The 14,278-nt window shown below is 38.5% G+C and overlaps 2 protein-coding genes across 2 annotated transcripts; one reads left to right on the plus strand and one right to left on the minus strand.

Annotated features, from left to right (window-relative positions):
• Positions 1 to 2,373: 2,373 nt before the first annotated feature.
• Positions 2,374 to 6,662, minus strand: dnajb4 (DnaJ heat shock protein family (Hsp40) member B4). Its single transcript, XM_054596431.1, has 3 exons — positions 6,434 to 6,662; positions 4,149 to 4,729; positions 2,374 to 2,604 (listed from the first exon to the last, which is right to left on the minus strand). The coding sequence occupies exons 1-3, from the start codon at positions 6,642 to 6,644 to the stop codon at positions 2,374 to 2,376; spliced, it is 1,023 nt and encodes a 340-aa protein (XP_054452406.1). The 5' UTR covers positions 6,645 to 6,662.
• Positions 6,663 to 7,843: 1,181 nt separating this feature from the next.
• slc25a24l (solute carrier family 25 member 24, like) lies at positions 7,844 to 14,253 on the plus strand. Its single transcript, XM_054596309.1, has 10 exons — positions 7,844 to 8,082; positions 8,225 to 8,351; positions 8,820 to 8,907; positions 9,415 to 9,526; positions 9,638 to 9,796; positions 11,096 to 11,233; positions 11,338 to 11,448; positions 13,282 to 13,449; positions 13,539 to 13,677; positions 13,766 to 14,253. The coding sequence occupies exons 1-10, from the start codon at positions 7,960 to 7,962 to the stop codon at positions 13,942 to 13,944; spliced, it is 1,344 nt and encodes a 447-aa protein (XP_054452284.1). The 5' UTR covers positions 7,844 to 7,959; the 3' UTR covers positions 13,945 to 14,253.
• Positions 14,254 to 14,278: the final 25 nt, after the last annotated feature.

Raw genomic sequence — 14,278 nt, forward strand, 5'->3', positions numbered from 1 at the left:
CTTTCTTTCTTTTATTTATTTTTCTACATTGTAGATTAATATTGAAGACATCCAAACTATGAAGGAACACATATGGAATTATGTGGTAAACAAACAAATGCTCAACAAACCAGAATATGTTTTATATTTTAGATTCTTCAAAGTAGTTGAATGAGAAGGTGTGTCCAAACTTTTGACTGGTACTGTATATACATATATAATGGGACATTCTGCATATCTAGTACTTTTACTTCTGTTACTTTAAGTATATTTTGATGCTAAAACTTTTCTACTTTTACTTGGTTATGCTTTTGAATGTAAGGACTTGTAACAGAGTATTTTTACACTGTGTTATTGCGACTTTTACTTCATAAAACCATGAGTATTTCTTTCACAACAGCTGCACACAGGAAAAGCTGTTTTCAAATACTAGAAATAGCTACAAATTAGACCAGTGATGGAAAAAGTACTCAGATCCTAAAAGTACTACCACTCTCTGAAAATACTCCTCTTCAACTATTACTCTTTAAGTCTAAATTTTTCCAAAAAAAGTGTTTTCAACTTAATGTACTTAAATGATCAAAAGAAAAGCAAATCCCTGTTAGTGTTTAACTATATAAGATGTTTTTGAGAAGCACTAATCTAAAAAATAAAAATCAACTTTTCATGAGCTCTGAAAACAGCCCTGTTCTCAGCTTTGTGACGATGCATTTTCCAAGTGACATCATTAAAGTACATTTTAAATCTTTGTCTGACTCCCTTGGATCTACATGAGTTTCTACAATTTTGTTCACATATACAGTAGTACAGACTTAAAATAGGAGTTCGTAATAAGGGAGCTACTTAAGTTCTTAAATGTTCAGTCTTCCCAACTTAATTATTGTAAACAGAAAGTTGTGTAAACTGATATTCAGTCAATTCAGATACTGCATGATATCATTTTTTCCCCCCCCTTTAAAAACACCATCCTTTTCATTTCAGATAACACAATTTAATGCTATAAAGATTCACATTAGGCTCCCATTGAGAAGGAGCAGGTGTGTTTACCCTCCACCCTCCCTGGATAATAGTGACTCATCCTTTGCACCAGTCTCTCACACACAAGTTTATGTGCATGCAAGTTATATTAGGGACAGTAGTGCCATTTAGTACAAATCTTTGCTTGCAAAAGGAACAGTTTGTGCACCCATTTTTTAAAACAAGCTAAAGATAGATGCTAAACAATATGATACTTATTTGTGATATTAAATTAAAAAATATGTATAAAGTGTTAAAGCCATGTAATAGCAGCTTGCATTTGTATTTAATCTTCACTCATGAGCACAGATGTCAGCAGCTAAGTGGCCCCTCTGTTCAAAAAGGACCCCGCCTCTGTGGGCCCCTAAAGCCAGGAGCCGCCATGACGAGTGATGTGGCGTCCCCTGGTGGGAAAACGTACAGTAAAGGCCTCTGTGTTGGCAGCTGATAGCCAGCAGCTGAGACCGGGCAGCTATATTTACACTCTCATAGTTTTGCCATTTGTAAGCATTAAATTCAATCAACGTATTTTTAATTGCACATCAGAAAAATGACGTTTTACAAAATATTCACATTTGACAACTAAAATATCAATCTGCTCTCTTTGTGCATGATTGCTATATGCAGAATGTGCACTTCCTATAAATAGGCTCAGGCTGCATTAACTGTTTTAAAGGGATTATTGTTAATACACGGTATACTATTCATCACATGACTCCCCATAACTGAAACAGCTCGAGATCACTTCATGTGGAAATATTTATTTTTAAAATTCAAGTTCAATATCTTCACATGTACGTTTCTAAAATGACAATCCAGTTCACTCAACCACTTTCCTCTCGAACAACCTGTACAAAGATTTTAAGATCCAAATCGAGGCTCGTCTCTCTACATGAGAAAATAAACACTGAAAAATTGTCAGTAATAAAGCCTGTCAGATCTAAATGAGAGCAATACAATGTACTGTTTGATACAGCAATGGTTCCCAGGATCACTTGGATTTATTTGATTTGGCAACTGTAGACTCACTCACTACCAACTATTTCCAACAAAGAAAAAGATAAAGTAATTGTGGCAAAGACCCACATACATGAAATGTGTTTCCTTCAGATAACGACAACCCAAACAGTCTTGCACGTATATATCAACTTAGCAGCATGCATGGCATTTATAAAAAACACCATATAGCTCAAAAATAGAAATTGCACATTTGTCCTAGGGGCCCATCTGTGAAGTGCCAGAGCCGTCCTTGTGTGTGTGTGTGTGTGTGTGTGTGTGTTTGTGTGAGTGTGTGTGTGTTTGTGTGAGTGTGTTTGGTGACGAGGGCGAGCGCGGTCATGCGGTTATCTCCCCTCATTCAGTCCTGTGTCCTTCGTCCTAAGCAGGTAAATGCCGTTTCAGGACGTCCTTGGCGTTGCCGGGCAACACCTCGGGAAAGTTAACGTCAAACTCCACCACCAGGTCTCCTCTCTGCTCTGGGTTTTTGGGTAAGGGGAGACCCTGTCCTGCGACAGTCTTTCTCATGCCGGGCTTGATGACATCCGTGATCTTCATGTTGCAAGTCTGCCCGTCTATCGTTGACACGGTAACCGAGCATCCGCACAACGACTGAGAAAGACAGGAACATGGGAGTCAGAGTGAGAATTAGGAGAAAGGCAACCGACACATGATCAGCTGTGAAAATATTGTATTGGCTGACATTAAATGTATAGAGTTGTAAACTTGTGCTGAGGAATATTGTTAAAATGAACATATATTAGGACATTATGTTCTGATATCAATATATTGCACAATATAGCATATTTTGGGGCCAATATTGACATCTAAATTTAACTCACTAAATAGGATTTTATTTTTTTAAATTATTTTTTTTTCAGAAAAATCCCAGATTTTCTGTAGTGGACAAACTATACAATGGTGTCTGTTTGTAAATTGCTTCGAACAAATCTTTGGTGGTTTTATAAAGCATTTTCATTTGTTGCTTATCGGCCAATATTTAAGTTGACATAATTTATCTGTGATAAGCTAAGATTTAGACAGTGTGCAGGTTGCTATCATTTTTGCAAAATTGATTCCTCAACTGATGCTCTCAAACTGACCGTCTGAGTATCTACAGTTACAAAGCTTTTAATAGCCTTGTTGCTCGAGCTTCTATGTGAACAGTTAACACTGAATTTGCCGTTCTGGATCATTATGAGATTTCTGTTTGGGAAATGACCCAAATCCACCGCAGTGTTTGCTATATTTTTAATTGCAGACCTACACAGGACCCTAGATATTTGAAACCGAGCAAACTATACAACTATTTTCACAAAGAAGTCTTAAGTTTAAGGTACATTTAATGACTTTACCAGAGCTTCCAACTATATAGACCACAGATAGCTATAGACCACACCAACAGTCTTCGCTTGTGTCCTCAGTTGCCATCCCATCATATAAGGTGGTTGTAATCTCTCTATTCAAAGATTGTCTTCGGAGTTCACCTTAAACAACCTCCACTTTTTCTCTTTCTTGTCTTTCAAATCAAGACTGTGAGATGCTTCTTCCACAGTTCTAGAAAAAGCCAGTAAGTGGTCCTTCAGCAAAGATTATTTTATCAAACTACTGTCAAGAATGAAACTTTGATACTGATATACAACTATTCTATTGATTATAGTCCCAAACATTGCTTTAGGAAACATTTAATGCTGCTGTTTGCATAGATCGGTCACAAACTCAGAGATGAAGCAGCGAGTTCTCAGAGTGATAGAGAGAGTAGGAGGATCCCTATAAGTACATCTTGCAATGTGTGAACGTGGGCAGCCGCCGCCTCTGTGCCCTCCCTGTGATACAGCTCCTATTTATCAATGTTGATCAAGATTGCATAAGTGCGCAGTCGAAGTGTGTGTGTGTGTGTGTGTAGTTCAGTACTATGCTCATTCAGGACATCTGTACTTTCCAGGGAAAACAACTTTTCAGTTAAACTCCCACAGCTTTTCGTTTGGGGACCAGACTTTTTTTTTTTCTTTTTGAGCGTCAGAGCTTTAAAGCAGCACTTAAAGTAAATATGAGCTTTTTCAGAATCCCCCGTGTGACTAATCCATCTATCAGACTCTATTAATACTACAACACTCAGTCATAAGTGGGTGCAAAAAATAGAAAAACCGCCTCACCTGTCGTAAGCTCACGCGTACAGGATACACAATGTTCGAGCCCTCCCGCCTAAAGTGGGGGTGTGGCTTGTCCTTGATGATGAAAACAATGTCCGCAGGAATGGTGTTGGGGGACTCGTCTCCCTCCCGCGGGAACGTGATCTTGGTTCCCTCTTTCCAGCCCCGCTTGATCTCGATAGCCAGTATCTTATCCTCATTGCGCATGGTCCTGCCCTCTGGATTTAGCCTTTTGCGTGAGATCTTCATCCTCTTGGTGCAGCCGTGGAAAACCTCCTCCAGGGTGACCCTCAGTTCGTGGATGATGGCCGGGTCCTGCTTCCGGCGCTGCTGCCCTCCGGGGCCGACGTGCCCGTCCCGAGGGAATCCGTTCATGTTGAAGTTGGTGAAGGAGCCGAAGGGGTCGTTTCCGTCCACCTCCATGTCGTCGTCGTCTCGGCCGTTGGATTTGCGGCCGAAGAACATGTCGAAGGGGTTCGAACCCCCGAAGAAAGTGGCGAAGGTGGCGTGAGGGTCCCCGTGGAAGGTGTAGGTGAAGGTGTTGCCTGGCCCGTCACCACTGGGAACACTTCCTCCCTTGAGACCTGATCAGTGATAGACATGATGAACAGTGATACTCATTAGTCGGCCATAAGTGATGACTTTACTTTGACAATCCTGTCCACCAGATATCAGGCCCAATACTGAGCTTATTAAGTACCGACCATGAAATGACCAATCCACATTAAATACAGTTTATCAAAGCTTTAACTATTAGCTGATTAATCGATCAAAAGAACTATTTCGAACATCAATTAATTGTTTATGTAATTTTTCAAGTATAAATATCAAACAATTGATGGTTCCAGCTTCTCAAATGTAAGAATCTGTTCATTTCCCTCGTCTTCACGTTGCTGAGAACTGAACATGTTTGGGTATTGGAGTTTAAGTCAGAAAACACAACACTTTTGAAGATGTCACCTTGGGCCTCTAGGGAAATGTAAGAGACATTCTTTGCTGTTTTTCTGATGTGTTAAAGGCCAAACGATAAACCAATTGAACCAAAATAAACAGCAGATTATTTGTTAGTTGTCGCCCTTCAGTTTATTTATAATTATCATTAGAGATAGCCAGCTGTGTCAGTTTTTAGGACCATCCCAATCCTTAGCATCATGTTGCCAAAAATGATCTGGATGAGTTCCACGAAGTGTGACAAACGGATTTAAAATTTGGCAAAAAGAGAGCACTGGTTTTAAACCGGTATATTGGTCGTTAGCCTGATATCGGAATCTGTATCAGGAGAATGTGTCCCTCTTTAACAAAATACTTTATAGTACAAAATATGGATGCACCGATAGGACATTTTCAGCCCCGATCACAAAACCGATACCTGGGCTTTGGGTTGAATGATACCGAGTACTGATCCGATATTTACTTAAACATTGCTTTTGTAACTTTGTCAAACAAAATGTAACAAATAAAACATATAGATAGAAATGTATAGAATTTGTATTTACTAATATAATATCTGATACCAGATTGGCCCATTATTACCAACGGCTGATCAATATATTCCATTTTTGGAGATACAACAGAAGATAAACTACTCAGATGATGGGTTTGTCCAAAGGTAATTAAAAAAAAACAACTAACATTTTATTACCAGAAAAGCACACATATGTCATTGCCTTTTGAAGGAGCCTTTAAAAGGAGCCTTCTACACATTTCTAGATCTATCAGCAACCACGTGCATGCTTTACACTGAAGATGTACAGCACATTTGCTACATTAAATGGCAATGTAAAAAAAAAGTAATGTTATCTTAGTATACTCCCTTTTTAATGTTTTATTTATAGATGGATGTAGAGATGATTTGTGGTGTTTTTCTCTTCCTCACCTCGAGCATGCTTGCCAACCATAACCATCTGTTCAGATACTACATACGCCATACTCTACAGAAATACAAATGTGTATGATTGTCTTATACAACACCTATGTAAAAGAAAATCTGTGGTGGAATTGATGACAGACCTTTATTTCTCTTATAAACGAGGCTTATAATTGCAGATATAGTGTAAATGCGTATCGTCATAATAAAATACACAGAACTGGAGGCCTGTGATCTGCTGAACAGCTGGTTTCTAAAACGGCTGGTCACAGTGTTTGACTTGAATTAAAGCCAGCTGTGTTTTAAAGCCAGCCATCCAGGCTTTATAACGGGTTTATAACAGTATATTAACGGTGAATTAAAAACCGTCACACTAGGTTATGCAATCTAATTCAATGCAAAAAAAAAAAAAAAAAATTACCTTCTTCTCCATATTGATCATAAACTTCTCTTTTCTTCGGATCACTGAGGACTTCGTATGCCTCAGCAATTTCCTTAAATTTCTCCTCGGCGGCTGCAGACTTGTTCTTGTCGGGGTGCCATTTCAACGCTTGTTTTCTGTAAGCTTTCTTTATATCCTCATCCGTGGCTCCTTTAGAGATACCCAACGTCTTATAATAATCTTTGCCCATTTTTTATTTCCACGTATCCTCTAATGATATATAATAAAAAAAATAAAAAAAAAAATAAAGGAGGATAGCTCGATGAGAGGAGCTGGCAGAATGCACTGATGGTCGACGGGGTGGTCGGTCACTGGAGTGAAGCCGCCTCAGTCTGGACTGAAATACAATAAGAAGCCACAGACAGAGACACAGTGCAGGATGAAAACCATTTAGAGGCTGTTAGTCAACGACGTGGACCTTCTGCTATTTCTCCGTGACTGGATGACCCTCTTTAAATAGCCACAGCACCGACCTCCCCTGCATTCACAGCGCCAACGTCAAGCTGAGCGCAAGAAATCATTGTGGTTCCGGTGAGCAGAGAGCCGGTGTCATGATGAGCTGTCAGAGGAAGACATGGAGGGTGATCATAATGTTTCCATATCATAATGGACTACAAAATATTACCATCACTTACAGCTCATGGGCCAGATCGGGGGGGGGTAATAAATTACTTTATAGCTACTTGATGTTTATTCTGCTAAATAATTCCTACCTGAAAGAAAAACCAGTTAGAGCCTCCAGATGGCGCTCTTTATTTTATTTCCATATACACAACAAAACACCATAATAACATGAATACACACATTATTAACTTCATATCGGGACTATTCATATGGTATTCACCTGCTTGAACACTATGGAGGGATGAAGCAGATATTATAATAAACTAATAACTGAATGGCTCATAGAAATTGTGTTGAAATAAAATCCTCAATTTGAGTTAATTTGATGAATAAACATGCACAGAAAAAGACAAATACATGTTTTTAGTTTTTATTTGACAGATATCTTATTTTTCTATTAATTCATTATCCATTAATTAAGTATTCCAAATGGTTTTTTTTTCTGTTTACATTTATTTCTGTTTTTATTCACTTTTTTTGTTATATTTCTCAAAACATAAGTTGGTGTTGTTTATTTTTGCTCAATTTAAAAATTCCTAGGTATTTTTTTCTTTTATTATCCCCTGTCTGTCTCTGAGCATGAATGCCCACAGGCAGAGGAGGAGGAACAGTGATGATGGAGGATGGAGGATGATGATGATGATGATGATGTGGTTTGCTCTCTTGCAGCCACAGCGCCACCTGCTGCACCACAGAGAAAGTGATGCTTTCACTTTGAGCTAATGAGAAAAGCGCCCATGCAGCATTGGCACTGAACCCCACCAATGAGTCAGCGTCCGAGCAGAGATGCATGTCAACAATCTCTGATTATTAGCAGTGCATTTGTTTCCCACTGCATTAAGCACGCTGCAATTTTCTTAACACCTTGATTTTTTTGCACCATGGATCAGTTTCGTGTTCTATTTGCTAAACTGGATGAAAACGAGGATGGATTAATATCAGTGTCGGAGCTCCAAAACGAAATGAGGAAGCATGGAATCCTCTCATCCGATGGAAAGGTCAAGGTAACACTGCAAATTTCCCCGCTGCGGGACTAATAAAGGATTATCTTATCTTATCTTATATGTATGTAGTCTGCTGTATGTGTTCGAACTTAATTCATTAATTCAAGCACTAATCAACACAAGCCTGCGAATTTCCTCCTAGAATATAATCGATTCTTATGACCAAGACAAAGATGGCCTGTTGGATTATAAAGAGTTCCTCAGCTACATGTTGGACAGAGAGAGGAAATGGAAAATTCACTTTCATGACCTTGACAAGAACAAGTGTGGTGAGTGGTCATTTACTTAAAAACATGTTTTATTTCTCAAGAAAATTGCTTGAAAATGCAAAAAAGTTCAATAGCCTTGTCAAATACATATGATATAATATATATCAACACTATGTAATGATTTTGCAATATGTTTTGAACATTAAACCTCCTATTTGATCTCCTATAACCAACACACTGTGTTCTACTACTGACGTAGAAGATGAATAGTCTTACATGGACATATTCTTTATAAACTACTATAAAAGTGAATTCTATGACAATAAACTGTAATTTCAAGGTCAGACAGGAAAGCCAGTTATGCATACAGCTTGTTTATGGTACACAGTAGACAACAAACACTGCACAGTCCTGCAGTCTGTGACCTTTGCACTCATGGAGTTCACAATGTCACGTTCCAGAAATATGATAAGTGGAAGAGCAGTACCAGTGCCTGTTTGTAATTGTGTGCGTTTCTTCTCTGATCAGGGGTGATTGACCAGGAGGACATCATATGTTTGTTTAAGGAGTTAGGAGTGGTCATATCAAAGCCGAATGCAAAAAAAATAATTCAAATGTAAGATTTTTTTGCCCACTACCTCATGGATTCATGGTTGTATTTAAAGAGACATTCATTCATGTAGAATATAAAACTTTAACAGTCATAGTGCTGTGCTCAAATAAGTTAAGAACACATTTTTGCTTTCTAAAACAGGTGTGTACCTGGGTTTTAATATGTTATCACAGATCACTTTATAATTGGTTATATATCTAATCATGCTCCCTGATCAGTTATATGTACATCAGAAAATATAAGTTTGAATAAGCTATCAAGCCTGCAGTTATAAAATAGTAATTGGACGGTCTCCTTAAGCTTGGACTCGTTACCTGGCAAACCTGTGTATTTGTATAGTATAATGGCTGATTACTGCTCTTATAACTGTCACAGTCGAAAAAAGACATTTCAAGCAACCTTTATAACTTTTATTATTACGCCTCTTTTGGAAAGCGATACTAGCATTATGTCACACAGCTTCTTTCATTACAGTATGTGATGAAAACAAACCAAGTGTTTATCCACCAGGATGGATAAGGACAGTTCGATGACGGTGGACTGGGATGAGTTCCTGCACCACGTCATCCTCAACCCCGTGGACAACATCGGGGAGCTGGTGTCGTCATGGAAACACAGTCTGGTAGGCTCTTCTGGCAGCATCTCGATCATGTTTCTTCTGATGGTTGTGTGACACATCCACTTAAACATGAGTAATTGCAGAATGATTAGAGGATGATGAATGTAATTGTAGGTCTTCGATGTGGGAGAGAGTCGTGCGATGCCCATCGAGTTCCCCGAAGAAGCCTCTGGTTTTGGTGCGTGGAGGACGTTTGTTCTCGCGGCCGGTCTGGCAGATGCCGTATCCCGAACTGTGACGGCACCCATCGACCGCCTCAAGACCCAACTCCAGGTCAGCACCACTATCAGGTGCTATTCTCTGTTAGTGAAAATCATGGCAGGACTTATTACGTTTTACATGAACTGATACATTTAATGTTTGAGCCCAAACAAATACTTAAGAACATGCTACCCACAACACAGTCAATTAGACTAACTAGATGTGCAATTCAGAAGACACTCAGAAACATCTTAGATAACACCTCAAGGCATGCATGTTGTAATAGCGGTGAACTTAAAGTTTCTTCTTTTGAAAAATCACTAAGCAGGACAGTCCCCCAAACAACATGTTTATTGCCATGTCTTTATGTTGTAACACATCACATCAAAGAAACATAGTAACAGTTTTGAGTCCAGAAATATGTACATTACACAGACACACACACACACACTCAACATACACTAATATCAGATAGATAAAATGAAATATTTACATGCCGTTTACAAGTTCCTTTCAGGTAAAGCCTTCACTTCACGGTTCCCAGAGCTGAACCCTTAGCAATGTAAGTTAGCCTTTCCAGAGCAATACAATCGAAAAGCTCTTATATCCACTTTTCAATTATGCAGCGTCCATACTCAAACATGCATTTCGTGGGAAAGTTCATTTTATTTCGTGTGTTTGTTGACTCGTACGAAGCTCAAGTAAGAGTTCAGATTACTGTGTCACATTTCCTAATTGTCAAGAATGTGTTATCCCCCCTTAAATTCATTAAGTGGCTTTGGAGGAGCATTTTACATCTGACCTGATATTATTTTATGTGGTTTACTAAGCCAAACTAGCATAACTCAAATTGCAAAGAATGAAAACTTAAACTGGAATTGTCTCAATCTTTGTAACAAAGTAGCTGTATTGTTTTTTCATTGTGTCTGGAAGTAAAAACAGCCTGCTATCAGCTAGGTTGCTTTGTTTTACATAACTAGCCTTTTCCTGATAGGGGAAGAGCATTCATTTGAATGCATCTGGCAAAACAATGCGAGAAAAAGACTTTGATTAGTGCTTTGTTTTGCAGTAGCTTTAAGTCAAAATCTTATGTGCAAGAATCCTGTAGAAAGAGCTCAGTCTGCATAACATCTAGTGATGTTTGTCTGTAGCTGACTAAAGAAAATGACAGAAGTATCACAAAATGATTACTGTCTGTGTGTTTTGTTTTGATTTAAACTTAATTATAAAAATGTGATACCCTGTGATTTTTGTAGCATCTGTTCCAGTATTTATCAATTAGTGTTATCAGGAGGCATCACATTGCTGCACATTTATTGCATCTGCCTATGAAAGTGATATGTATGAAACTGTTTCCTGTGTACTCTGTAGGTTCATGGATCCAAAGCCTTCTCCCAGGGCTTTCAGGAGATGAGGGCAGGTGGTCTGCGGTCGATGTGGCAAGGCAACGCCGTCAACGTGCTGAAAGGAACACCACAGTCGACATTTCAGTGTCTCATCTATGCCCAGGTGAGGCATACAGTAGTAGAAAAACTCTCCAGTGTGAATTATTTATGCACCAGTGTCCTGTTTCTAATTGATGAGGTCACTCAGAGCTTCTCTACCCTGTCCAGATGAAGGCGTACACCCAGAACAGCACACAGGAGACTCTGACGGTGCAGCAGCGGTTCGGTTTGGGTTGCGTCTCCGGTGCTGCCGCTCACGCTGCCTTCTACCCTTTAGAGGTACAAGAGATCAGTGGCAGGTCTGAGTCCGTCCTGTCCTGTATTTTGTCATGACGACTGAACATTATAGATTACTACAAATGTATAATGTCAGTATGTTTTGTCAGGTTTATCAACATGCACAGGTTCATAAATAAAGTGTGTTGGGTAACCAGCGGGGGAAGGTGACTGAGTACATTTTCTCATGAACATTTTTGAGCTACTTGTACTTTGGTGTTTCCATTTAATGCTACTTTATTCTTCATCTTAACTACAATGCGGGGGCTATTACTTTATTGTTCACTCCACTACATTTATTTGACACCTTTATTTACTTTGCAGATTCAGATTATTAATACAAAGTATAATCAACTATTAAATTATTATGCATTATTAAAGATTAAGCCCAGTAGTATATAAAGTAATTTAAATAAGCTCCTCAAGCAGCTGCCATGAACACATTAATGCTTCAATAATTATGATACAATAATATAAATAAAAAAATCTGAGATGAGCCATTCTGCATAAGGAATACATTTACTTTTGGTACTTTTTTGTATTTTATTGATAAAAGTTTTCTACTTTGACAAAGTACGATTTTAAATGCAGGTTTTTTACTTCTTACAGAGTATTTTACACTGCAGTATTACTACTAATCCTTTTGTAAAAGATCCGAGTTCCTTGTCAACAAAACGGGATAACAATAATTTGCACACAAAAACAATTGCTGCACACTGCTATCTCCCTGCCATTCTTCATGGGCAAGAAAATATAATGTTAAGTATCACAAAAAAGAATTGTGTCAAGAGGTGAAAGATGTTGGATGTGAGATTTGAACCTGTTTGTTAATCACAAAAACGCCCATTATGAGAAACTGAAGTTGTTAAACCCTCTCCTTCTAAAAGCCATAAAATAGTTTCCCTACTTAGTTGTAAAACAACAAACTCAGATTTTTACACCAAATCTGACCAAATGGCACATATTATCAAATGCAATACTGAGACCAAGAGACGCTTCAGTCCCAGCAAAAGCCGGCCTCCCCCTCTGGTTTAACTGAGGCTCAATCAACATATCAGAAGCTTTGGTTCTTCCAAGCAAAATGGGCCATCATGCCAGCTTGGTAACACAATTGTCATGTTAGCATCAAAGTTTTGGGTGTGTCCCATTCTCCACATTGAGAAAAGAGGCTGTGAAGAGGTCACTTAATAGATGTCTGTGTTATTCATGGTGTATCGATGCTTGGTGAACTTGTCGTTTTCTGGGTGTCGATGCTTGACCCCATGAAGTCAGAAAGATTGGTGTCTTGATTTAATTTGAGTGAAACCTGAGTAAAAGTTTCTTTGAGTAAATCTTGAGTAAATTGCTGTTTTACTTTGTCAGTGTTGGTCTATTTTTGGGGGGTTATAAGAACCTTAGTTTCTCACAGATTAAACCAGTTCTGCTCTCATATTTGACGCATAAAATGCATTTTGAAACATTTGTATGCATATAAAAACCATCATAAACCCTATTAGCAACTATCCACATTAAATAAATCTTCAGTTTTAAACAGCCCCGGTTTTTGAAGAGTAGTTAGAGACTTTGAGAGGCTCGTAAATGGAAAAATGCAGTTTCTTGCATGTGACTGTAATCCCATCAATGCCTGAAATTGATGTGATAATGTAAAAATGTGTAGAGGCATTTCTCAATACAGATGCGCTTGTATATCATCTGGATTGATAGTGAACAGTTGGACTTTTATTTTGTAAGAAATATTTATCCATTTTTAACCAGTAGCGTTCATTTTATGAATCAAAGTCAGGGTTTCAATTGAGTTTTATTCTAGTAATCTCTTTCCTTTTATCTCCTCTACAGGTGCTGAAGGTGAGGTTGAACCTGCAGCAAGTTGGCACATACCACGGTGTTGTGGCATGCGCTCAATCTATTTACAGACATGAGTCATTGGCCTCCTTTTACAGAGGATTCAAGCCGAGCGTCCTCTGCATGATACCCTACGCAGGTGTGGAGTGTGCAGTTCATCAGGTGGGTCAGAAGAACAGCACTAAACGCTAAAACACATGTTCACCTGGAAGATTTTTTAGATGTCTTTAACTATTTGCTTGTTGTTGCAGTCAATCATGAACTGGGCAAAGAGCGATCCAGCCTACAACAGTGACTCCAAACTGTTTTTCTTCAGTTTTGTGGCCTTTGCCTCTGGGCAAATAACGTCTTACCCGCTGGCGGTGATCCGGACTCAGCAGCAAGCACAAGGTAAACACCTGCATTTTCTGTCACACATTTTGAGATAATTTGAAACAATTTGAGATGTTCTATTCATTACATTTGTCTTGTTTTGCAGCTTTCAGCTCAGATTCACGTCAAGCTTCAGGCGTGTTACAAGGACTGATAGGGATATATGAAAGACGTGGAATTAGGGGATATTATAATGGAATGGGAGCCAGCTTCGTCAGGGCTGTTCCATGTGCTCTAATAAACTACACCTTAACTAGAAAATTTGAAGATTTGGTTGAGTCATGAGATTAAAAAAAGAGGTTTCTTGCTTTTGAACATATAGGAAACTGTGAACTCTTATCAATGGTAACTGAGAGCCATAAGATAACTGGAATCCTGAAAATAGCTGAAGATATGTGATATTATTATAAGTCTGTACTTAAAAAAAAGCTTGAGTTGAGTGAATGGATAGCCACTTAGCAAGAGCATAAGACATGGTGAGGTTTTTAAATACAACACACCTCACTCAAAAGTTACTTGAAATTCACAATGTGACAAAGTTTGATGAAATGTGATGAAATGTGATGAAATGTGAGCTGTACAATAAAATGTCATTTCATAACAGCGGTCAGTCATGTTC

This window comes from Anoplopoma fimbria, chromosome 3 (assembly GCF_027596085.1).
Source record: "Anoplopoma fimbria isolate UVic2021 breed Golden Eagle Sablefish chromosome 3, Afim_UVic_2022, whole genome shotgun sequence".
Classification (NCBI taxonomy): Eukaryota; Metazoa; Chordata; class Actinopteri; order Perciformes; family Anoplopomatidae; genus Anoplopoma; species Anoplopoma fimbria.

Excerpts from the sequence above, each read along its gene's own strand:
- dnajb4 (XM_054596431.1), bottom strand. The coding sequence starts at position 6,644 with ATGGGCAAAGATTATTATAAGACGTTGGGTATCTCTAAAGGAGCCACG. Across the intron at positions 4,730-6,433 it reads TGATCAATATGGAGAAGAAG|GTCTCAAGGGAGGAAGTGTT; the intron begins GTAATTTTTTTT and ends ATCACTGATCAG. Across the intron at positions 2,605-4,148 it reads TACGCGTGAGCTTACGACAG|TCGTTGTGCGGATGCTCGGT; the intron begins GTGAGGCGGTTT and ends TGTCTTTCTCAG.
- slc25a24l (XM_054596309.1), top strand. The coding sequence starts at position 7,960 with ATGGATCAGTTTCGTGTTCTATTTGCTAAACTGGATGAAAACGAGGAT. Across the intron at positions 8,083-8,224 it reads CATCCGATGGAAAGGTCAAG|AATATAATCGATTCTTATGA; the intron begins GTAACACTGCAA and ends ATTTCCTCCTAG. Across the intron at positions 13,678-13,765 it reads GACTCAGCAGCAAGCACAAG|CTTTCAGCTCAGATTCACGT; the intron begins GTAAACACCTGC and ends CTTGTTTTGCAG.